At 46.8% G+C, this 26,589-nt stretch overlaps 1 protein-coding gene across 1 annotated transcript; it reads right to left on the reverse strand.

The window, feature by feature from the left end:
• Positions 1-293: 293 nt before the first annotated feature.
• Positions 294-1,854, reverse strand: LOC119278324 (putrescine hydroxycinnamoyltransferase 1-like). Its single transcript, XM_037559685.1, has one exon. The coding sequence runs from the start codon at positions 1,784-1,786 to the stop codon at positions 485-487; it is 1,302 nt and encodes a 433-aa protein (XP_037415582.1). The 5' UTR covers positions 1,787-1,854; the 3' UTR covers positions 294-484.
• Positions 1,855-26,589: the final 24,735 nt, after the last annotated feature.

Below are 26,589 nucleotides of genomic sequence, written 5' to 3' on the forward strand. Positions count from 1 at the left end.
TATGCTAATCAATCTATTAAGGAAGTAATTACATGGCAAGTAAGTGACAATAATCTCCCATGTATCAACGACTTTTTTTGTCGAAACATGCCAACATTGGATCTAGTTTCGAGGATGGAAAATATTTATCGAAACAAGATCCCATGTTGACATATTTTAAAATTAAAATATATAAAATAACACTTTTGGTGATGTCATACCGCCTATGTGACATGGTGGCATGTGAGAGAGAAAGGACCATATGGCTGTATGATAAAAGAATTGAATTAACCGAATACTGGTTTCACAAAATATATCTGTCACACCTTTATTCCATATAGATGCACTGCAATTGCATGCAGCCGAAAGACAAGTCAAGTTCAAGCAAACAGATAGAACCATTGAATTCCAAGGCCCAATTTAGAAATAAATACAGCAAATGCCGGGAAACAAACAAATCGGAAGATGACAAGTGAAACGCCACACAAAGTGGGAAGATAGATGATTAAAACTTGGCATGTAGCAGGCGCTCGAAGTCCTTGACAATTCCAGGCTCGGCAGACAGGACGATGCGCATGCTGCCGCCGTCGTCGTCTATGAGGCAGATGATCCCGCCATGCGGTTGCACGGCGCGGTGCATGGCCACCGGCTTCCCCCAGCCAAAATCCGCGTCGTACACCGGCATGCCTCGCCAGCTGACCACCTTCAGCTCAGTCACCGGCATCCTTCCCGAAGGCATAAATGTCTGGCTGCCGGCCATCTCCAAGTGGTCGATCACCGAACGCACCAGCTCGTCGTCCATCCGGCGGATAACGTCTCTAATCCGACCAGCAACAGAGGCCAGCTCGTCGGAGCAGACAATGTCCTGCACCTTGGCGACGGCGCCCAGCATGACGATCCCGTTTCCAAAGTACGTGTCCGGGAGCGGCGGCCTCAGGCTGCGCCGGATGTTGGCGGGGAAGGTGAGGCGCGTCGTCGCGTCCGCCGGCAGTTGTCGGGCAACACACAGGCACCGCCACACGTGGGCGCTCACGGCGCAGAAGGAGCTCACGCGGCCACCGTCAGCTCTGCCGGTGCAAGCACGCTTGATAGCGTCGACCTGGTCTTTGGAGAGGACGAAAATCACGTTCTCAACGGCTCCCGGCGGCTCGGATTTGCCTACCCTCGGGCAGAACACGGTGAGAGCGTCGGGGTGTACGACGGGAGGGGAGCGAGGACGGAGGAGGGTGCGTTCGTGGCACGGGAGCTCCAGGGCCGCCGCTGCCGCCGCGTCCCTGGAGAAAGCAGCCCAGGTCTGCAAGAAGTGGAACGCGCTCATGGCGTCGGCGGAGGTGTGGTGCAGCGTCATCCCAATGGCCACTCCGCCGCCCTTGAGGAAGTTCACCTGGAGGCCGCACATGAGGGGCGGCGAGTAGTCCTCGACGCGGGGAATGAAGAGCCTCTTTAGCTCCCGCGACGGCTTCAACTTGCTGAAGTCTTCGACGGTGAGGTCTGAGAGAGCGACAACAAAGAGCGCGCCCTCGCCAGTGCAATCGATCTCTGCCCGGCCATTGGAGTCCATGCCGAGACGGCCGGCCAGGGGGTAGAAGGCGACCAGAGCCTTGGCCAATGCCGCCTTGAGCCTGGGCACGTCGAAGAAGCCATCGACGGGACCGGAGCCGGGAAGGTACAGGTGCACCGTCGGAGTGTGGCCCCTGGTGGCCCACGTGAGGTCGATCGGGGAAATCCACAAGCCTTTCCTAGGCGTCTCCTCGCTGGGAGTCACCATGCACGACTCCACCACCTTCACGTCCTGTTCCACACTCATTTTCCTGGTGTTCAGCTCAGGTCAAGTGTGAAGAAGAAACACGGAAAGCGGGGGCTTAGTACTCTTGCTCTCGCGATTCCTCCCATTTTATAGCTGAAGCTCCATACTATTCTTTTCCCGTTGTTTCTTTAAGCTTTAGGAGTGCAGTTTTTTTAGGCCGAGCTTCATGGTATCTTGTATCGTGGCCGTTCAGGCTAGACTTAGATTCATTGGGGTATGTGCATAATTCTGAAAAGCTTTAGCTGTGTCAGCTGGATCAATGCTAATACACTGGCGTTAGGGTCACAGTGATGGGCCTCGCTCACACGCAACTCCACTGCTTCACATGCAGCAACTCTGACTGACGCATCACATCAGGTGTCACTGTTTGCCACACTCTCCTCTCTCTTTTCTCTGAACGTCCACTCTCTTTCTCATGTGAATTTTACTAATGACATGCATCACATGCACATGTGTGTGGAAAAGGCACAAAGTTTTTCACACTCTTGTTAAATGGGGTTGGCACGTGACCTTTTTCTCTCTCATCTCTCTCAGAGCCCCTCTCTTTCCTCTTAAGAAATTCACCACTACTCTTTCTCATGGAATACAACGGTTCTTTCTCTCTCTCTCCTCTCTTTTCTCGCCAAGCCTCTGTATCCAGAATAATATCTTCTCTCATGCTGCCATTTGTCCTCTCTCTCACAAATGTGACTAGAACAAAAAAATGACTCTCTTTTATCTCTCCCTTCGCATGCGTAGAAATGGTGCGAGGAGCTGGTGGTCAAGGGTTGTGGACCTCATGTGACGACGTGTTAGGCATAAATTATTGGCCTGCTGAAGTTAGTAAAGATGTGCTATCTCAGTCAATGAACAGTGACATATTCTACTATTGACAACATGATATGCCATGTGCTTGCCGACAGCTCTGGCTCCATAGCGTGAGATACGTCACTTCAGACTAATCACGCTGTAGCTACAGAAATACTACTGATGATGCTGACACTAGCACACGTCTTCATAGTGTGATCAACGGCACATATAAAGGGCATTGTGTAGGACGAGCTACAAAGAAACTTTGCGAAGCTTTAATGGGATCCCGATATCTGGTGAACATCAGTCGTCTGGTCTGTACACTTCAAATGGTAAGCTTCACTCTGCTCTAATGTTCAACAACTAGTGGATTATTAACCGATCCCTACTAGAATCAATAATGCTAAACATATAAAGGTTTACAAGATTTACATGCTTTTACACATTGAATAGAATCTTTTTAAAATAACTAACCTCCCCTCTTAATTTTCATGGGATGGGCCCTTCTTCCCCTTAATCTCTAATCAAAACCTCACCTTTATGCAAAAGCATATGTTTTTTTTTACGTGTAGCATTACTCAGAAACTAGAACCACACTGTGTTTGCTGAGTGCCCGCTGTAGAAAAAAACTGTCTTTACCTAGTGTTTGGCTGTTTGCAGAGTGCATTTTATCAAGCGCTCGGCAAACAAGGCCTTTGCCAAGTGTCTAAAGGAAAATATTCGGCAAAAAAAGGAACTCCACAAACTGGTGTTTGTGACGACTGTTAGAGCATCTACAGCGTGGCGCCTCAAAGCTGCCTCATACGCCTGAGCGGGCCTCTCGGTCACTATCCGGTCGCAAAATTTCGACCCTGACGGGTGCCTCAAACGGGCCTCAAACGTCCGGGCTGACTGACACCCTTTATATCCAGCCTAAATATGGGACGGATATGAGGGCCCCCGGGCGTGTCCAGACACACCTGCCACGTCAGATCCGACAGCCCGACCCCACCGCAAATTGCACCAATTAATCCACCCTAGACCCGCCGGATTCTTTTGTTATCTCCACTCATCTTCCTCCTCCGTGTCGTCCATCTCGCAGCTCCGCCACTGCGCGCGCTCTGAAGTTGTTCCTAGCATTGACGCCGCCAACTCCGGCAGTGGAGTCCTCTCTCCGGCCTCGCCGTGGGGGACGTTATCGTGGCCTGGACGCCACCGCAGTACGTCCGACAACTCTCTGGCTCCGCCTTGCGCTTGATGTGTTCGGCACATTGTCTGACCAGATTTTTTGTGATTTTATTAGGGACAACGGTGGATTTCGATGCTTCGTTGGACGAGTATGGACCAGTGGAGCTTGATCAAATGATTCAAGAGTTCTTTGATTCCTCTTATTCAGACGAAGAAGTGGACATGTGAAGGAAATATGCCCTAGAGGCAATAATAAAGTTATTATTTGTTTCCTTAATTCATGATAAATGTTTATTATTCATGCTAGAATTATATTAACCGGAAACTTAGTATATGTGTGAATACATAGACAAAACATATAGTCCCTAGTATGCCTCTACTTGACTAGCACATCAATCAAAGATGGTTATGTTTCCTAACCATTAACATGTGTTGTCATTTGATAAACGGGATCACATCATTAGGAGAATGATGTGATGGACATGACCCTTCCGTTAGCTTAGCAATATGATTGTGTTAGTTTCATTGCTACTCCTATCTTCATGACTTATACAAGTTCCTCGGACTATGAGATTATGCAACTTCCGAATACCGGAGGAACACTTTGTGTGCTACCACAACGTAAATGGGTGATTATAAAGGTGCTCTACAGGTGTCTCTGAAGGTATTTATTGGGTTGGCATAGATTGAGATTAGGATTTGTCACTCTGTGTTTCGGAGAGGTACCTATAAGCCTTGTAAGCATTGTGACTAATGAGTTAGTTGCGGGATGAAGTATTACGGAATGAGTAAAGAGACTTGACGGTAACGAGATTGGACTAGGTATGATGATACCGGCGATCGGATCTCGGGCAAGTAACATACCGATGACAAAGGGAACAACATATATTGTTATGCGGTCCGACCGATAAAGATCTTCGTAGAATATGTAGGATCCAATATGGGCGTCCAGGTTCCACTATTGGTTATTGACCAGAGAGGTGTCTCGGTCATGTCTACATAGTTCTCGAACCTGTAGGGTCCGCACGCTTAACGTTCGTTGACGATATAGTATTATTATATGAGTTATGTATGTTGGTGACCGAATGTTGTTCGGAGTCCCGGATGTGATCACAGACATGACAAGGAACTCCGGAATGGTCCGAAGATAATGATTGATATATGGGATAATAATGTTTAGTCTCCGGAAGGGTTCCGGAATTCACCGGAAGGGGTTCCAGATGTTTCCCAGAATGTTTGGGTACGAGAACACTTTGTTTGGGCCAAAGGGGAAAGCCCACGAGGCTTTTGGAAAGTGCAAAAGGAAGTTTTGCGGAGACCAGAGGCTAGACGTCAGGAGCCCAGGAGTCTAGGGGGTAGACGCCGGGAACCCCGGCGTCTAGCCCTGGAGTCCGAGTAGGACTCTTGCCTTTCGGGCAAAACCGACTTTGAGGAGGCACTTACTCCAAGTTTCGACCCCAGGGCTCAACATATAAATAGAGGGGCGGGCTAGCACCAAAGACACATCAAGAAACACCAAGCCGTGTGCCGGCAACCCCGTCCCTTCTAGTTTATCCTCCGTCGTAGTTTTCGTAGTGCTTAGGCGAAGCCCTACGGAGATTGTTCCTCACCAACACCGTCACCACGCCATCATGCTGCCGGAACTCATCTACTACTCGCCCGTCTTGCTGGATGAAGAAGGCGGGGACGTCATCGACCTGAACGTGTGCTGAACGCGGAGGTGCTGTATGTTCGGTACTTGATCGGGATGGATCGTGAAAGTGTACGACTACATCAACCGCGTTGATAAATGCTTCCGCTTTGCGATCTTCAAGGGTATGAAGATACACTCCTCCTCTCGTTGCTATGCATCACATAGATAGATCTTGTGTGATCGTAGGAAATTTTTTGAAATTACCGCGTTCCCAAACAACATGATCATGCTCATTAGCATGCAAAAGAAAATAGACCGGTAAGTGGAGCATATTCTCAACTTCAAGGACTCAATCGAAAGAAGAAGAGTGATCAGCCGGGATAGGTTGTTCGGAGCAAAGCTACTGCACAAGGTCTACTTTGCTCCCGACCCTACTTCGCCAGATGATCTTTGTCTCCGTTTTCGCATGCCGAAATCATTGTTCTTGCGCACTTTGGAGGAAGGGGAGACACACAACTGCTACTTCAACCTCACAAGGGATTGCTGTGGACAACTCTCTTTCTCTGCCAAGAAGAAGAGCCCGGCTGCTCTGAGGATGCTTGCACTTGGTACTGCTACATATGCTGTTAGTGAGATGGTCAGGATGGAGGAGAGCACATGCCTGAAGATTACCGCCAAGTTTTCCCACGCCATGGTGGAGGTGTTTGGAGCTGAGTACCTCAGAGAACAAAATGTGCGGGACACGGAGAAGTTGTTGGCTATTGGAGAGGAAGGGGATTTCCAGGAATGCTCGGATCAATTGATTACATGCATTGGCAATGGAAGAACTGCCCAAATGTTTGCTCAAAATGTATCAAGGTCACACCAAAGAGTCCCCCATCATACTAGAAGCGGTGGCATCATATGACTTATGGATTTGGCATGCCTTCTTTGGAATGTCGCGTTCTCGCAATCAACGTGCTTCAACGATCTCCGGTGTTCAGGAGGCTTTCCAATTGGGAATCACCACCGTGCAACTACACCATCCACGGACGAGAGTACAACATGGGATATTATCTTGTTGATGGTATCTATCCTCGGTGGGCGGCGTTTGTGAAGACCATATCTAAATCGCATGGCAATAAATAGAGGCACTTTGCAGCAATGCAAGAAGCGGCTAGGAAGGATGTGAAGAGGTCATTTGGTGTGCTTCAAGGTCGTTGGAGAATTGCACTACTAGAAAAAGGCATGTTAGTGGCACACCTATTTTTGCCATTAATGGCGCACTATAGGTGCAGCACTATTACCACGCCACTAGTAACAAATACTAATGGCGCACATTTGGTGCGCCATTACTATGCCTAGAAGTGCGTCATTACTATCTGACTTAGTAATGGCGCACCACATAGAAGTGCGCCATTACTAACAATTTTTTTTCAAAAAAAAATTCCCAAAAAAAATTTCCAATTTTTTTCAGATTTTTTTTTGTTTTTTTCTTAATCTCGGGTCAATATACTTACAATTTTTTTTCCATTTTTTTCAAATTTTTTTTGTTTTTTCTTAATCTCGGGTCAATATGCTTAATCTCAAGTCAAATCGCACTCCGTGGTCAAACTTTTAGAAGGTCACCCATCCTCACACTACTCCAGCCCAAGCGCCCAAGCACGCTTAACTTCACAGTTCTATCCAACCGCAGCACCAGCTCACTTAACAGGCACTTGTTGATATATCTATCATATCAATCCTATTAAACCTTGTTGATGTCTAGGATTTTGTTCATGTTCATGAGTGTGATGAAATTTTGAAAAAATATTTCAAACTTCTCCGTCATATTACATATCATATTTTGAACATTTTTTCCAAAAATAAAATCAAAACCAAGTTTTTTCTGTTACTAGCGGCGCACCTAGCAAATGGTGCGCCATTACTAAGTTTGATTTTTTTTTCTGTTTTCCCCTCTAGATCTTAAAAGCCCCGTATCTTTTATTCTGTTAGGTTTTTGGGAATTCTAAAAATCTTCAACGAAGTTCCCCCTTTTGAATTCGGATGTAACTTTTCAAGTAGATGATTTTTCATATAAATTTTTTTAAATCCGAGTTCGTATGCAAAAGTTATGCCCATTTTACAAATTTCAGAGAGATTTTGCAAATAAATTCAAATTTCATATTTGTAAATTTTCACAACAACTAGACCACATATCACATGGGAAACTTATTTTCTTTTATTTTTTTGACATTTCCATCATTTTATTTACTTTTTTTAAAACTGAAAAGACGGTCCCGGGGGAGTGCATTTGAAAGTTAGTAACAGCGCACCTTCACAAAGTGCGTCATTACTAAGTTTGATCAAGTTTTGACCCAGTCATACACATAGTAATGGCGCACTTTGTAAAGGTGCGTCATTACTATGTCAACTTAGTAATGGCGCATCTATACAAAGTGCGCCATTACTATGTGTATGCTTGGGTCAAACCTTAGTCAAACTTAGTAATGGCGCACTTTTCACCTGGTGCGCCATTACTGTTTTGGTTACTAATGTCGCACCTACACACGATACGCCACTGCTATATAGCAGTGCGCACCACATGTATAGTGCGTCATTAATGTCCATATTAGCTATAGCCGTTTTTCTAGTAGTGTTGTGAGTACCGCTGCAATGATGTGGGAATCAGAAACTTTGTACAGCTGATGACATCTTGTGTTATTTTGCACAATATGATTGTTGAGGATGATGTCAGTGTCAAAACCGGCGGATCTCGGGTAGGGGGTCCCGAACTGTGCGTCTAGGCGGATGGTAACAGGAGACAAGGGACACGATGTTTTACCCAGCTTCGGGCCCTCTTGATGGAGGTAAAACCCTACATCCTGCTCGATTAATATTGATGATGTGTGTTACAAGAGTAGATCTACCATGAGATCAAGGAGGCTAAACCCTAGAAGCTAGCCTATGGTATGATTGTTGTTCGTCCTACGGACTAAAGCCATCCGGTTTATATAGACACCGGAGAGGGCTAGGGTTACATAGAGTCGGTTACAATGGTAGGAGATCTACATATTCGTATCGCCAAGCTTGCCTTCCACGCCAAGGAAAGTCTCATCCGGACACGGGACGAAGTCTTCAATCTTGTATCTTCATAGTCTTGGAGTCCGGCCGATGATGATAGTTCGGCTGTCCGGACACCCCCTAGTCCAGGACTCCCTCAGTAGCCCCTGAACCAGGCTTCAATGACGACGAGTCCGGCGCGCATATTTTCTTCGGCATTGCAAGGCGGGTTCCTCCTCCGAATAATTTATGGAAGATTGTGAACACCTGGATAGTGTCCGGCTCTGCAAAATAAATTCCACGTACCACCGTAGAGAGAATAATGTTTACACAAGTTCAATCTGCCGACGTATTTGGTGGCGTGACGTCACACCACTACCAAGCCTTTACTTGAATCATTTTTATTATACCACCTCAGCGTGTTTAGCGAAGCGGTTTCTTTGGCACGTCTTCTCGAAGCAGAGATCGTGTTCCCCTTATTCCGGGATTCTCATAAATACGAACGTGGGTAACCCAACCGCGCCCGTTGCCACGCCCCCTCCATCGAAGGCGGGTTCCAAACGGTCATGGGGACGGCTCTTGGTATTCTTCCTCTTTATAATGAGACCAAGGCCCGTTGTTTTTCTTCAATCCTCAATCGAATCCGCCCCTCGCCCCGAGTTCCAACACCCAGGGCTCCAGATTCGGGTACCTTCGACCTTCGACAATGTCCGGCTCCGTCCTACGAGGCCGGCGGATGCCCTCCTCCGTCACGGAAGAGGACGTGCTAAAGCTGAGAGACGCCAGGTACTTAACCTACGAGATTTCGCATAGGTTGTCTGCCCGAGGGTAAGTTATTCCAACTCCCGAGCCCGGCGAGAGCGTCGTGTTCGTGTCTCACCTCCGTCGGGGTTTAGGCTTCCCGATGGATCCCTTCGTGAGGGGGCTCATGTTTTACTATGGGCTGGAATTCCACGACTTGGCTCCGGAGTCCATCCTCCACATCTCATCATTCATTGTTGTCTGCGAAGCTTTCCTCCGCACTACCCCTCACTTCGGCTTGTGGCTCAAAACCTTCAACGTGGAGCCGAAGATGATTGAGGGGCGTCAGGCAGAGTGCGGCGGGGCGGTTATAAGCAAGAGGGCCGATGCTCCATGGCCCGAGGGCTCTTTTCAGGAGGAGCTCGGCTTGTGGCAACAGGAGTGGTTCTATATCACCGCTCCCAGGGGCAGCAGGCAGAGGCCGCCGCCCGTTTTTCGCCCGGGCCCTCCACAACGGCTGACGTCATGGGTCAACAAGGGGCTCGACTGGGGGCCGTCCAAAGACGTACCCCTGTTGCAGGGCCGGATTCGAGGCCTCCAGGAAAGGGAGATCAATCTGGTTGTAGTGGCACAGGTTATGCTGATTCGGCGCCTTCTTCCCTGCAAACGTCGCCCCCTCCGCCTGTGGGAATTTAATCCGGAGGGGCCACGGGCTCTCCAACACTTCATGGGTTTGACGCCTGTGGAGATGTACAAACTGTTCTTCGGATCGCAAGAGATGCGTCCGGACTTGACCGAGGATGCCGGCCTAAGCTGCAATCGCCCGGATACTCAAGTAAGTAGCCCTGTGTCCGGACACATTGTCCATTTATTTATCATGGGTTTGCCTTTTAACCAGCTATCCCTTGGACATGAGTGGATAGCGCAAGCAAAACTGATACGGTGTCCGGCCCCCCTCCCTGAGACCACGCCGGATCCCGTGTTAATCAAAATGTTGGAGGTTGCACCTTCGGAGGAGGGCGAAGGGGGGCACAGGGAAACTACCACCTCTGCCAAGGAGGATTTCAGTAAGGGGGGAATCGAGAGTCCCTCCTTCCAGGGGGAGAAGAGGACCACTTCCGAAGACCCGGAGGCCAAGGCCTCAAAACGGGGAAAGAAATCTGCACCGGAAGGTCCCGTGCCGGGAAGAGCCCCGGCCGCACTGTCTCCTCAGAGGAATCAGCCCTCCAACGAGCCGTAAGTAAAAAGAGGGAATTTTGTAATAGGGGACACCCCTTCTTTATCTCTAAGGATAACCGAAGTTTTCGCCTTGTAGTTCGGATCTCAGCCCATCTCAGCAGAGCTCATCTTCGGGGGACCTTCGTCCGGAGATGATGGAGAGCGAAACGCCTCCATCTGCCGCCTCGTCGGGCGGGGTGGACGACCCTGAGGTGTCATCACAGAGGGTCTCCCCGAGTCCGGCGGGGCCGGGGAGTTCGGCACCCACTGGAGTACGGCCGGTGGAGCTGCAGGATTTGCTCAAGAGGGCGTCTATCTCAGAAGATCACCGCACATTAATGAGTACGGTGATTGAAAGGATCTCATCCGCCGAGAGCGGGTTGTATGAGGCCGTCGGTAGTTTGCTGACGGGGTTTGAGGTACGCAAAAAATGACATACCTTTTGACAGTTTTGCACATAGAGTGCGCCCTATATAGATAGTAGCCCCTGAGACTTGGTATGCTGTCGAAAGCGACAACGTGCCAAGGATCATAATCTCAGTTATAGAATGTCGCCTTTCCTATGCAGGTGGCGGAATGTTCGGTGGCCAGCCGGACTGATGGAGTTGCCGAGCTGAAGAGGCAACTCGATGTTGCGGATGCGGACATCGCGCTTGTCAATAAACGACTTAATGAGTCACAAGGTAGGTGGTTGCTCCGCAGTTGCCTAGTAAGGGAGCTGATGCCCGTTCCTTACAATTTGTATGCTTGATGCAGATGGTGCCGCTGCTGTGGAAGACCTTCGAGCAGAGCTTGCTCGAGCCAAGGAGCAAGCCAGGAAAAGTGATGCGGCTGCCTCGAAGGCAGCGGAAGAGCTAAAAGCCGAAAAGGCTGCTCACTGCCGAAGCAGGGAAGAGATGGCCGGAATGGCCTTGAAATTAAAAGATGCTGCCGACCGCTATGAGGTTCTTGAAAGAGAACGCCGAGCGGAGCAAGAGGACCTGAAGAAGGCCGCCGCTGAAGCTAAGGATGCCCGTGGTGCGATGCGGGCTATGAAGGAGGAACTGCGTCAGGCCGGAGACATTGCGGCTGGAAAGCCCTTTCTACTGCGTAGGAAGTTCACGGATCCGAAGTATGCTCAGTTGGGCCAATTGTGTGGTGCGGAGGATCCTTATCTGGATTTGGCAGCGAGTGCGGCGGACGCAGTCTTGCACTTCCGAAGCCAGAAGGATCACGAAATGGAAGAGCTTTTCTGGTCTCAATTCCATAGTCCGGAGCGTCCACTCCCGTTCGCTGATCGGCTGGCTGAGTGGGCTGAGCTGAATAGATTGTCCGGACTTGCCATGACGGATGTGGTTGCTCATCTGTGGCCGGAAAGGCCTAAGCCGAAGAGTTATTTTGGCTTATTGCAGCAATTTCTTGGGGCGGTACCGCATATCGGGGCGATGAAGCGGTCGGCATGCATAGAAGGTGCACGGATGGCTCTCGCCCGTGTTAAGACATACTGGGCGGAGATGGATGCCACCACTGTTGCATCCCGGGGTTCAGACAGAGGCCGATTACCCGCCGAGCATTATTTTGAGGAAGTCCTGCAGGGCGCTCGTTTAGTAGAGTCGCAGTGCTCGAAAGATGTCATGTTCAAATGACGTGTATGATTTGTGAGATCATATTTTATAATGCAATAGCTTTTTATACTTGTGCGTTCAAGTATTGAACTATCTCCTGTGCGGCCGTATATGTATGTATAACCTGAAAGATGGCAGTCTTTGGCTTCAGCCCCCACGCACATGGTGCGGGGGTGTTTGGAAAGAGAAAAGCGTTTTTTCACACTTAATCCAACGTCTTGGTCCTTTGAAGGAGGTGATAGCGTAGCAAACTAGGCAACCGGACTATAATGCTTTATCACTTTCACTTAGTCATAGGAGCTCGAAGGTGGGGCTACTATATAGCCCCTAGAGGCACCGCTCTTCTCCGAACTCGGGGCGCGTATGTGCCTGACCGGGAAGCGGTCCTTTGTCAAAGCGGAGGAATTCTAAACAATCCAGTGGTCGATCGAGTGGTTGACCAGTCTCTCGCTATATCATGACAGTCAGTTTTCGGCTTTCTCTACTGAGGTGCTCGCCCGGCCGAACCGGGGCACAATCGCAGTAGTTCTCCTGGTGCCGCGTTAGCCGATAGAGCGGAACGTAAGGCAGCAAAACACAGGAGCCGGGCAAACCCAACATTTGACCAAAGACATGATTCGGAGCTGATGCATATAAGGCCTAACTCGAGACGCCGAACACTCCCTGAGGTGTTCGGTCTTTATGATACCGGGCAGAACAATGCCCTAAGCCCCTAGTGTCCAAGTACAGGCGGGAACTTCTGACGCGGCCGATGCCAAAACGCCAGCCTCCTCCTCGGTTATGGTAGGGAACCGGGGGATGTGTATCAACAAGAGACAGTAAGAAAGGTTTACGCAGGGTCTTAATCTGAAAAGAATCCTTGCAACGGGTCCCTACTGCACGTCTGCGCCTGTGTCTCCGTTGTGCTGTATCCTGGACGGGTGTAGCACGTGCTTCATCTGTAAAAGAGAAGGGCTTAGTTTGGTAGAAATATCGTGCAAAAGATGTATTTAAAATGAAGTATAATTTGGAAGATGAATAAAGTTGAGCTTTATTGGCTCTCATCGTTTATACGCGCGGCCCCTTGTAAAGGGGTATGCGGCTGGAAGCCCCTTGTTTATTTACTCCGGACTCGCCTAACCGTGTCCGAGGTCTGAATGACCTATTTTTAGGGGCTTTGACCTGCAAGGTCGGATTAGTGTGCGGCTGTCAAGGCAGCCTCACGTTCTCCGTGGTCAAAAGCGGATGAAAGCTTCGCGTCCCAGTAGTGCTTGAGGGCCACTGTTAAATGGGGCGATGTGGAGGGTGAGCTTTTCGCGACGGAGGTTGTCGGATGAACCAAACATAACCTCTAGTAGTACAGAGCCTGTACAATTGGCTTAAAGGCCTGGCGTCACTCCTTTGAAGGAAGTGCTGCTACGGCGAATTTTGGTAGGGTCTATCCCCATTCTGCGGACGGTGTCCTGGTATGGCAGGTGCCGCACTATGTTTTCGTGTTATCACATGAAGTGAGTTCACTGTTTTGACTTCTAGTGGGAAAGTCTTCTGTTTTCCGGCGTGCTGCTTGTGGGGTTCGTCGTCGTCTTCGCTTGGTGTGTCGAGCCCCTTGCGTTCGGCGTTAAGTCGGCCGGACTGCTTGAAGACCCAACAATCTCTGTGGGTATGGTTTGCGGGCTTCTCGGAGGTACTATGTATTTGACATAGCCTATCCAGAATTTTGTTTAGGTTGGATAGCTCGTCACTGTTGTCCTTGAGGGCCAGTGCTTTATTATTCGGCCGGGAGCTTTTGAATCCGGCGTTGACCGCCATGCTATTTGGGCCATTTTCCTTATTCCGGCGCTGATCTTTTCTGCGTCGTGATTTCCCATTTCCATCCCTGACTTCGGATGTACTCGGGTCGCTGGTGCTGCATCTAGCCAGCCAGCTGTCTTCCCCCTCGCAAAAGTGGGTCATGAGGCTTGTTAGTGCGGCCATTGTTCTTGGTTTTTCCTGGCCGAGGTGTCTGGCGAGCCATTCGTCTCGGACGTTGTGCTTAAAGGCTGCTAAGGCTTCAGCGTCCAGACAGTCGACTATTTGGTTCTTTTTGGTGAGGAACCTGTTCCAGAATTTGCGTGCTGACTCTCCGGGCTGTTGAGTTATGTGACTTAAATCGTCTGCATCCGGAGGGCAGACATAAGTCCCCTGAAAATTTGCTCGAAACGCATCCTCGAGCTCTTCCCAACTTCCAATGGTATTTTCTGGGAGGCTTTTGAGCCAATGCCGAGCTGGCTCTTTGAGCTTGAGGGGTAGGTATTTTATGGCATGAAGATCGTCTCCTCTGGCCATATGTATGTGTAGGATATAATCCTCAATCCAGACTCCGGGGTCTGTTGTTCCGTCATATGCCTCTATGTTTACGGGTTTGAATCCCGCTGGAAATTCATGATCCAGTACTTCGTTGGTGAAACATAGTGGGTGTGCGGCGCCCCTGTATTTGGGTGTGTCGTTGTCTTCAAACGCTCGGCGGGTTGTGTTGCTTCCTGGAGTCTTCTTTTTTGGCCCATAGATAGACCTGACCGGGTCATCCTTTTTCCGAGGATCTTTATGTTGATCGTGTGCCGGCTTGTGTGCGGCGCCCCTTGCTACTCTTAGCCTGCCATCTGGTCGTCTATCCGGCCAGGCGACCTCTTTCTTTTTTGACTGCGGGGGCTCTAAGGCCTCCTCATCAAATTCGGGCAACAGCTTGCGCTTCGGGTAGCTCTTTGCCTGGTGACTAGCGCCATATTTATCTGCGGTATTGAGTACTTTGCTCCATCTCATTCTGAGTGCGTCCTCCGCTGTTTTGAGCTTCCGCTTTTGCTTGTTCAAACTTCTTGCAGTGGCGACGAGCCTTTTATGAAGGTTCTTATGCTCTGGTGATGTGTTCGGCGTGAGATCGTCTGGGCTCTTGTTTTCGCCGGGGATGGGTTGCTTGTCCAGTTCATCATGTTCGGATGGTTGCTTGGTGGCATGTTCGCCGTCCACTGCTTCGCCCTGCTCTAGGGCCAGGTCCGTATGGGTGTCGTTTTTATCGAGGCGGGACTTCAGGCGGCGCTTGCGTCGCCGTTTTGGTTATTTGTTGGGGGAGTTGTCCTTCGCCACGTCCCGTTGTTCCTCCTTATCGCTTCCTTTTGGTGTATCCACCATGTATACGTCGTGAGTTGGGGTGGCTTTCCAGTGCCCGATAGGCGTTGGTTCTTAGTCGTCTCCGGCATCGTCGTCCATACCGTTGATGTCTTCGGAGTCGAAGTCTAGCATGTCGGTTAGATCGTCGACAGTGGCTACTAAGTGGGTGGTGGGTGGGTTGTGAATTTCTTCGTCGTCCGCATCCCAACCGTCCTGACCGCAGTCCGGCCAGGGCTCTCCTGATAACGAGAGACGCTTTAGCGAACTCAAGACGTCGCCGAAAGGTGAGTGTTGAAAGATGTCCGCCGCGGTGTACTCCATGATGGGTGCCCAATTGGATTCGATCGGAGGGGGCGGGGGAGATTCGGAGTCCGGCGAGGAGTCCGGCACCTCGGAGTCACGAGCTTCATGAGGGACAAGGTCAGTGTTCGGCTCTATCGCCGTAGAGGTTGCAGCCCCCGAGGCGGTGTCTAGCCACCCGTCCTCGATCTGCGCAGCCGGCTCCGAATTGAAGATTGGAGCGGACTCGAGTGCGGCCTCCAGGGTACTGTCCAGCTGCAGAGCTAAATCATGCCCGTCATGACAGTGCGGCGCGCTTGGCTGTGGCTCGAATCCATCGAAGATCAAGTCCCCGCGGATGTCAGCCGTGAAGTTCAAACTTCCAAATCTGACCTGACGGCCAGGGGCGTAGCTTTCGATCTGCTCCAGATGGCCAAACGAATTGGCCCGCAGTGCAAAGCCGCCGAATACGAAGATCTGTCCGGGGAGGAAGGTCTCACCCTGGACTGCGTCGTTGTTGATGATCGAAGAAGCCATCGAGCCTATCGATGACGACACAGAGGAACTCTCAATGAAAGCACCAATGTCGGTGTCAAAACCGGCGGATCTCGGGTAGGGGTCCCGAACTGTGCGTCTAGGCGGATGGTAACAGGAGACAGGGGACACGATGTTTTACCCAGCTTCGGGCCCTCTTGATGGAGGTAAAACCCTACATCCTGCTCGATTAATATTGATGATGTATGTTACAAGAGTAGATCTACCACGAGATCAAGGAGGCTAAACCCTAGAAGCTAGCCTATGGTATGATTGTTGTTCGTCCTACGGACTAAAGCCATCCGGTTTATATAGACACCGGAGAGGGCTAGGGTTACATAAAGTCGGTTACAATGGTAGGAGATCTACATATCCGTATCGCCAAGCTTGCCTTCCACGCCAAGGAAAGTCCCATCCGGACACGGGACAAAGTCTTCAATCTTATATCTTCATAGTCTTGGAGTCCGGCCGATGATGATAGTTCGGCTGTCCGGACACCCCCTAGTCCAGGACTCCCTCAACGAGTGTGATGGTGTAGCCCAAACCAATGATTTTGAAGCACCTAGAGAATAAGTTAAAATCTCGAAAGATCAAGATGCAGCTTAGCTTATGAACTTTCTGCAGATGCATCAGAATTTTTGAGATCATCAGATGCACACACAGCTACTCAATGATCTTATGGAACACATGTGGACCCACAAAATTTATGTAAACATTATTTATGCTTGGTACCAATATTTGTTATTTACGTGCGACGATGGCTTGTATGATCAACATGCATGAATTTGCATGGATTTGAGAGTCTGATTTGAGATATGTGGATGCCAGGAACGAAATATGAGGTCCGTTCAGATGCGTCCGTGGGCGTGACCAGGCGCATCCGCGGGCATATAGGGTTCAAATTAGGCGACGGCGGCTGTGGATGCTCTTACACTCGGCAAAAAAAAACACTTAGCAAATGATTTGAAACCAATAAAATGCAACTGTTCATCTGGATTTTGAAGAGCTAACTACTAAATTTTACCTTGGAAAAGCAACTAAATTTTGATTTATTATTTTGGAGGGATAAACACTAAGAAATTCGGGAGGCTGGCGATAAATATCCCAGGCGGAAAATTCATCAGTTTTACTGCCTGCTACTTCCTCCGTAAACTGATATATTACTCCATCCGTTCCAAATTATAAGAGCGTTTTTAATACTAGTGAGTGTTAAAAACGTTCTTATATTATGGGACGGAGGGAGTAGTTTGCAGATGAGTACACGCTAAGAGAACTCGCGGATTTTCTTTGCGCGGAGGTCCACGTCATTGTTTGTCTTAAATGGGCACGTCATTGTTTGTTTTAACGTCATTGTTTTCTTTGCGGGGCGGTCCCTACACAAAATGGGGCTTCTCGTTGTTTGTAGTAGCCATGGAATATTTTTTGTTTTGTTTGTCAGCAACCTGACAGGGTTCACGTGGTCAGCCATGTGCATGGGGTAGTAGCCATGGAACTCCACTATAAGAGTTCAACCATTCCGATTGAGAATTTATACGTCGTGGTCCCAAGTTGGATGGGGTAATAGCGATTGAATTCGAACTTTAAGACCGATCGTTGCAATAGGTAGTAATAATTTGCTAGTTCTACGGTTTCATGGTAAAAAAAGGATTGTTCTCATCAAGAATTTGGTCAACAACGGATTTGGACTTTGAAAGATGACCTTTTCTTTTACTAGTTCTACCGAACAAGCAGGCCAATACCAAATCTCAGATGCCTTGGGGCTTGGGCATCAATTTTCTTTCGTGACTTTCAGAATGAAAAAAGAAAGCTACAATTTTCTAGAATTCCTTTTTTTTTCTTATATGTGTAGATGGTAGAAGGGATTGGTTTCGGTGACACATACTTTGGATATTGTTAGTCGAATACTAGTGGTTAAACCAAATGTAAAATCTAAACAGTAAAATGCAACGGCACATTAAAAACTGGGGAAGGATGAGTACAACATGTTCCAAGTTACTACACGCATAAGCATACTATCCCTTAATTTCTTGGAAAAACTCTTGTATTCAATCGTTTTGTTGGCATGCAACATGTGGCTGATTTCTCGTAAAAACTCTTCTATTATATCGTCTGGGTGGCTTATTGCAAAATATGGCTGAAAACCAAGCCACGTGACCTTGTTTACCAGTCCCGTCCCAAACCATCTCCAGATCTGCAAATTAAGTAATCGCTACTGTCTCTCTTTTGAGACCGGTCCACATTAAATTTGGAGCAGGTGGCACAAAGCATGGCGACATTTCCGTGCTTGAGCCGGACGGTTGTTAGAACGAGGACACACCAGAAACATTATGGCCACGATTAGAGCATCTCTAGTGGATGGTGTATATGGAGGTGGATGCTAAATATACACGATCAAAATCAAAAAATGTTTCCCAGTGGATCGTGTATCAGGTCGTGTACCTATACACGTCGCTCCCACGAGCGTACCTGGTGTGGGACTAAACACGACCGAACCACGCTCGTGGCTCGCGAACAGAAGGGAAAAGAAGAGAAAAAAGCCTCCCGCTCCCGCTCCCGTTCCTCTCCGGCCGCCTCCCCAAGGTCGCTGTCGCCCCTCTCCGGCCGCTGCCCAAGGTCGCCGTCGCGTCTCCTCTCCGGCCGCTGCCCAAGGTAACCATTTTTTCCTTTCTCGCGAGCGGGAGCAGAGGGGCGGCGGCCGCACGCCCTGCAGCCCGATCTGGCGGCGGCGCCGGTGCCGGCGCGCGCCCTGGTGAGAATAGAGGGCGGGGACGGGGGGCTGGGCGACGAGTGGGGGCTGGGCGGCGGAGCGGTGGGAGGGAGGGGGGAGATGCAGGGGCGGCGGCCGGGCGCGCCTGTCTGCTGGGGCGGCGGGACGAGCGGCGCCGTGGGGAGATGCAGGGGTGGCGGCCTCTGGTGACCGGGCTTGCCTCTGCTGGATCCTCTGCCTCTGGTGACCGGGCTGGCCTCTGCTTCCAGGCCCACAATTTACGAGGCAATTTGGGTAAATGGATAGTAAAAGTGATCATATGCACAAAGCATAGCTCTTTGGAAGGAGAAGAAAATAATTTTTTGCTTGTCAGTTGATGCCAGATTGTGGTCTAAAATAGTTGTGCATTGGTTGCTTGCAGATGGATGCTGACCAAAGCTTCTTGGACACCCTTGGTTTTGGTTACACGCAAACACAACTATCATTGTGTACTGACACCCTTGGTTTTGGTTGCTTGCAGATAGATACCATCTGCAAGGTAATAACCCATTGTGTACTGATGGCCATTGATGCTATAATTTACTGGAGGAGTTTGGCCTTCGACTGGCTTTGTAAAAACAGGAGAACGTTGAAGAACATTTATATCATTCAGAGACCCTGGTAAACCAAAATAAGTATGCCAAATCCAAAGATCTTGTGAAGCAACTGCTTCCAAGATCATAGTGGGCTCGCTCACATGGCCTTTAAACATGCCATGCCATTTTTTGGGGCAATTTTTCCACCCCCAGTGCATGCAATCTATGCTCACTAACATACCGGGAAATCCTCTTTCCTCCCCTATTGCAAGTAACCTAGCAATGTCTTCTTCATTTGAAGATCTCAGGTACTTTTCCCCAAAAACTTCACAAATTTTGATCACAAATTTCTTGCAAGACTCTAAATTAGTAGACTCAACGGACCGGATGTACTCATCAACATAATCAGCTGCTATTCCATATGTTAGTATCCGCATCGCCGCGGTCATCTTTTGCAAAGGATGTAACCCAAGAGCTCCAGAAGCACTTCTTTTTTGCGTAAAATAATCATCATAGTCATGCCCAAGTATACCATCAGCTATGCGGTTGAACAAAGTACGCGACATCCTAAATCTGTGCATAAAAATTAAATGAGACAGGGAAATGAAAAAAGGACCAAAGCAGAGAAGTGTACTAATTACGAACCTTCGTCGAAACAAATGTTCGGGAAAGCGAGGAACTTCTTTGAAGTAGTCGTCCCACAGAAGAAGAAATCCAGCATCTCTTCCTCGATCGATTGACTGACGTCCATGCTTGGAACCGCCATGGCGTCGAGCGTTCTTCCTCTCTTCCTCCTCGCGCTCGGCGAATGCTGCAAGTATGAGTTCATCGTCGCCAGATGAAGACGACGAAGAACTCATGTCCCAAGTGGATGTGTTCATTGTGTTGCGTGAGAAACGATAGAAAAATCTAGGTGAGAAGACAAGTCACAGGTAGAAGTGTGCTGGAAGAGATGGTAGGGGTGGTTTATATAGATCGAAAATATGGCCGTTGGAAATATAGCCATTTGAAAATATAGCCGTTGGAATATACACGTCCTAATTTACACGTTCCACTGAAAAACTTGGAGGTGTATAATTTAGCAAGGTGTATATGGACGTGTATATGGAGATATACACGTCCAAATTTACACCATCCACTAGAGATGCTCTTATGAAATCAAGTGGGGTACGTCGTTGCTCTGGTCGCATTGGGCCCGCGCCATGCCGGACTGTAATGGCAATGACGAGTTTGTCGAGAGATTTTTCTTCTGATTCTTTTTTTCTGTGCACGATTTTTCTTCTGATCCTAACAATGTTACTAGAGAGAACACATGGATTTGCAATCGCGTGGACATCACAACAGGTTATCACAATATACACAGATTCAGGCCTCCAAGATGGGAAAATGCCCTAGTTTGACCTCATGGAATGAAATTCGTGGAAGTTGTGGCAAACAAAACATTGAAGCTCCAAATGTCTTAGTGTTGAAAGCATTTTGGAATGCTGATTTTTTTTACCACGGCTTTCACGAATGCCATTTCATGATGAAATTTTGCAGGCACTCAAACTTTTGTCAAAGTATTCCATAAAAACAACTCGGAAATTTTAGGATTATTTTTAATATTTTTGAATTTTACTGTTCATCACGAGCTCAAATGAGCTCACGAGCAGAGATGCCTTACTGGAGTATTAGACGAGTTAGGCGAGTTCGACAAGATATACTAGGTATCGATGAGAAGCTTCAAAATCTCTACATGGACTAAAGTCTAGAAATATACAAAGTTGAAAGAGTCTGAGACGTCTCAGTTGTAGTTCTTATTTTTTAACTAGCACAAATGCCCATGCGTTGCAATGTAAGACATAATTGATGTGTATTTAGTTAGTATTATATGGACAAAACACAATGTTAGTTCATGCCAAATTTAATGCTCACCAATAATTCATCATCATATTCTAAGTTAAACCAGAACTGGCTATCTTCGACCCTAGCTTGAAATATATTCCATGATGGTTGTAGAGGTGGTGTCGGCAGGTGTTGGGTACCTGGTGAGCACCAGTTGTCAGCGATCCGTGCCGTTGTCACACAATATTAACAAAATTAAAAATAATGAAGTGGAATTCCTCGCATATTACACAAACAATTCTAGTAAACAAAAATAGTAGGTCAACATTTTGCAATTGGAAAAAAAATTGTACTACCTGAAGTTCCCCAACAATAAGTATTGTGTCACAGAGGGAGTACATTTCTAGAGACCCACTATTGTTGCTAATTTTGTTTAAGTTTTTTTTTCTTTTTCGAAAAGGGGGTTTGCCCCGGCCTCTACATCAGAATGATGCATAAGGCCGTATTATTGATAATCAAAAGGTCCAACAAAAGTCTCAAGGTCTAAAACAAAAGTAAAAATGCTCACAAAGAGCACGAAAGCAAAAACCGGACAGCCACAACCGGCAGGCAAAACAAAAGATAGGAAACTAAATTTTTGTTTAAGTAACCATTATCAATGGTTGTCACGTTTGTCCACCTATTCATGACCAATGTGATTTAATCCCACAACTTTAATTTTGTGGACTTGTAATGCTCCTAGCGTTAATTGACATTTCAAACAGGCAAGCACAATCGTAAGAAATCCTTCCTTTTAATTTAGTAGCCACACACAATCCTTCCCACCGCTTATAATTTTGTAGACTTGTAATGCTCCTAGAATTAATTGACATTTCAAATGGGCAAGCACAATCATAACAAATCCTTCCTTTTTAATTAATAGGCACACACAATCCTTCCTTATTAAGGACCCCACCCGTTTGAATCCTTCCTTATAAGGATCTTCCTTTTACTCTCCCCTTCCTACATCCGTATGTGATAGTCCATTTAAAATGGGTCGCGCTAACTGTCACACGTGTGGCAGGAAGGGAGACGCACCACACGTATCTAATGTAAAAAGATTGCCACGTCACCGCATGCATGCATGCATGAATCTTTTTGGATTTTTAGTTTTTAAAATGTTTTATCTCTTAAACGAAAAATCCGATTGAAAATCCGTTTTTATCATTAAATCCCTCGTGATGAGATCTTCAAAACTAGATCCCATATTGATATGTTTTGATGAAAAAAAAATTGGATTAAAAGTTGCCATGTCTATTGCATATGAATTGCCATGATGTTTACACTGAAGTTGCCATGATATGTTTCAGCTATTTTCTTCTACATTTAAAAGTAAATTTTGACATTTATAAAACGGGGAATTAAGAAACTAGACTTGCCATGAACCATAAACTAAAATTGCCATGATACATGCACGTAAAATTGCCATGGTTCATACAAAAAATAATTTTCATGGTTAAAGTACTGGAGTTGCCATCATCAAAATACTAAAAATGCCATGATCTACAAACTAAAATTGCCACATGGCAACTTTAGTTTAAGCCCTATGGCAACTGCAGTGTAAACATCGTGGCAACTTCTGGCCAAAAAAAAAATCGTCGAAACATATCAACATGGGTCTAGTTTTGAAGATCTCGTCGAGACGGATTTAATGGTGAAAACGGATTTTTAGTTCGCTTTTTTATTTAGGAGATACAACATTTTTAAGCCGAGAACCAAAAAAAATTCTGCTGATGTCATCTATTCATACGTGGCAAAATGAGTGGTGATGAAGGCGTGTGGGCGATGTGCAAACGCCCACACGTGTGGGCGTTAACATTTCCGTTTAAAATCTCTAAAAAGAATATTTAGGAATGTTAGTAGTTATTAGCCTCACATAATCCTTCCTTGTACCTCACATAATCCATCCATTTAAATATTCTTTCAAGCCCACCCGGTGCCCACACATCCTTCCTTTGAAAGAGCTGCATCTATTTAGCCACAATTCTTTTTTTAATTTTTAAAGAGACAATCCGCTTGAATAGCTCTCCTTTTTTCACGTCTGTTTGCTAACTAGGGCGACGGTTGATATATTAACCAGTCCGAGTGTGTTAAAATTACGAGGTGGGACTATTCATCTTGTAATATATTTATTTTAGTTGGTTGTGGTGGCCGAAAGAAGTAGAAATGATCTCAAGATTGATTCTGCATTGTAGCATATATTTTTCGGCCCACAAGAGGTGACAATGCACCCAGGCCCAACATTTTTTCCGCCCACAAATAGGTGACCAACGCCCCCAGGGCCAACAATTACGTACAGGCAGAATTTGAACAAAGCATACAACAGCGACGTACAATAAGAATTTTAACAAATGCATGAAACATATTAATAACGGCAACTAATGACGTACCACCAGAAGCATTAGCCTCTTTAGGGAAAAAAAATACGTTCTACCATTGGGTGGTAGTTGCCTCCACCCTCGCAGCCCTCCGATCTCACCCAGGCATATGCGTTGCGGAAACGCTCCTTCGCGAGCGAGCGTCGCAACGAACGATCTCGTTTCCTCACACTGTCGGAAGCCGACGGCAGATGGGCCCACCCACGAAGACGCATCAGCCCACATGTGCGCTGGACCCTCCTACTCTCTCTCGCCTGTAAACTTAATCTCACCGGCCCCCTGATTTCAACGGGTGGGGCCCGGGGTGGGGCCAGATTTGCTTTAAACAATAACCCAAGACTTGCTAAAACGGGAAAGTGTGGCCTGTCGGAATTCGCGCGTCGCAGCGCGCGCGAGATAGACTCTATGCATTGATTAACGGGTTTTGGTTTTTAAAACTAGACAGATTTGTTTACCCGACTGAAAAAACCAGCCACACCCTCCCGATTTATACGACCAGATAATTGGCATATATAACTACCTCAAGTCAAAAGACCAAGCTACCGCTCCAAACATATCTCTCGTGAGCCGGCGCCTCATATTCCACGGCCAAGAGGTAACCATCGTGATCCATCTTTCTCATCCATCTTGTTTTGAATAGGCATGTTAATCTTAGATCCATCTCATTCTAATTCACTAGATCTAGCATGTGTATATGTATACTTTCTTTTTTCGTCAGATCGTGGACTTTTTTCTGTGCACGATTAATATGCAGGCCCTCGTGGCGGTGGCGGCCATGAAGATGTACGGCTGCACGAACCACCGGCTGCTCCGGTGTGGCCCGGTGACGATGACCTAATATCTGGCAGTGCGATTACTTATGGGTAACGGCTCCGCACGGAGGCGACGGCGACTAGCGGTTATACTCGGTCACCGCTCCGGCAAGGTTGCGGTCTTGCAGACACCTAGACACGGCTGGCAGGTGACTGCTCATTCATCGCCGGCGGCGGCAACAACGGCGAGGCTACACATCGCCGACTGGTGGCTGCTCCGGCATTGGCGCGACAGTGACTTAGCCTTACATATTCCATACTCCAATGTGTATATCAAAGTTATAGATCTATACACGCACGTACATAAGCATGCACCACAATCAGGCAAAGAGACGTGCTAGTACTCACTTTTTGCTTCAGAGTGTACATGCATAGATATTTCATTTTGCTTCAGAGTTTAGCACGTGCATAGGTACTTCGTTTTGCACCACAGAAGTATGCACTTTCGCCGCCAAGCAATCTCATCACATATTGTACTTGTACATGTAGAGGGAACAAAATGAACAAGTACAATTAATTGACTTCTTTCAGTATCTCTAATATCTATAAGTATTCCTTTATTTAGAGATACTCCTTGTATTTGGAGCATATACTCTTTCTCATTGTCTTTTTTTTTTGGAGATACTCCATACTTTCTTTATAACACTCTCTCGCCAGATACTCTATTCGTTATGAAATACCATGTACTCCATACTACGTTTTTCTTACGGAACCATACTACTTTATTTTCATACTACAGTACTACATACTACCTTGTCTTATGAATATACTCTCTTTTTTGTGTGAATTTATGAATGTACTTCCTATATTAAAGGGCACGTCTAAGACACACATACTGTATTAAAATATGTGTCATGCACACAAAAAGACATGCTCCACACTCTTAATGGAAAATATACATATACAACATACTTCATACTCCGCTAATTATATGCTAAACTCATACTTCAAGTATACAGTAGTATACTCCATGCGGCTAAAAAGTAGGTATGTACTATATTGCTATCAAATTTTTAAGGAAATTTATAAGGTCATACTACATACTCCATAGTCCATACTACCTATTTGGCTATTTCTAAGAAAAAGTAGGTACGTATTCACTAGGAAATTTTCTTTCAGTCTACAAGAGTAATCAATGTATACTACTGATTTGGCTATTTCTAGTAAAAGGTAGCTACATATTCACCGAAAATTTTCTTCCACCGAACAAGAGAATTATTAGCGGTCAACGTGGTTATCTGATATATTGCCTGTTCACGTACGTAGGCTGGAATTGAGGAGGTGGTTGAACAAATGCATCAGCTGCCGGATTATTTTATTATAAACTAAATTAGTTGCTACTGTTTGGATTTCACCACACCCGTTAAGCCAATCTCTCTACCCGGTTGAGTGCAATGGTGGAGGACACGTGGAGGACAAACAACTAGGTGGTAACTACCACCGGTGGTAGATAAAAATTGTACTATATATATATATATATATATATATATATATATATATATATATATATATATATATATATATATATATAAACAAGCATTTCAGCTCACTGCAGGATCAATATATATTAAAAAAATTGTTCTTTTTGTTCAGGACACGTGCAGTCATATTTTTTTCAATCCCTCCGTTGGATCATGTTATATTATAGGTGTGTTGGTTCAATATTTTTTTCAGAATTTTTAAGAACTTTTACACCATTGAAAACCTTAACTAGTTATGTGGCAAGCTATTATAGAAAATTCCACTCCTATATAGGTAGGTAGAGATGCATCGCATTATTGGATGTTACGTTCACATCATGTGTTCAGTTGTTCGTATCAGAGTCTAGTTCTTTATATTTTAGAGTTCTACTCAAATTAGTCACACCACCGTCCAACAACCATTAGTGCTTGGTTGCCACCCACCCACCACCGTCCTTTATCAAATTCCACCATGTGCCTACCACCACTATCTCACATCATCATAATTGTGGTTGCTTGCATCGTTGCTCAACCACCCTCACCAACGTGTTTGCTTTAGACATAAAAAATAATTACAAATAATATTCAACCAGACTATAAATAATCTTTGAATCCGGGTTGGAATAGGGTTTGCACAGTGTTCACTATAATAGGCATATCTCACTCACACAAAGTCTGTTTCGGATTCATGAGTACTCAAAACGCTCACGCCAATCAGCGGCGAAGGTACGTGTTAGGTGTGTTGACCCCACAACTTTTCTAAAAGTAAGCCTAGAAACATTTCCAGTTACTGTTCATAATGAAGAAAAAATACAAAAAAAATACCATTGACCCCATAGATACTTTAGGCTGGCCTCGCTGCTGACGCCAATGAATCGCATCCCCAAAAATATAACTCC

Source organism: Triticum dicoccoides, chromosome 3B (genome assembly GCF_002162155.2).
Source record: "Triticum dicoccoides isolate Atlit2015 ecotype Zavitan chromosome 3B, WEW_v2.0, whole genome shotgun sequence".
Classification (NCBI taxonomy): Eukaryota; Viridiplantae; Streptophyta; class Magnoliopsida; order Poales; family Poaceae; genus Triticum; species Triticum dicoccoides.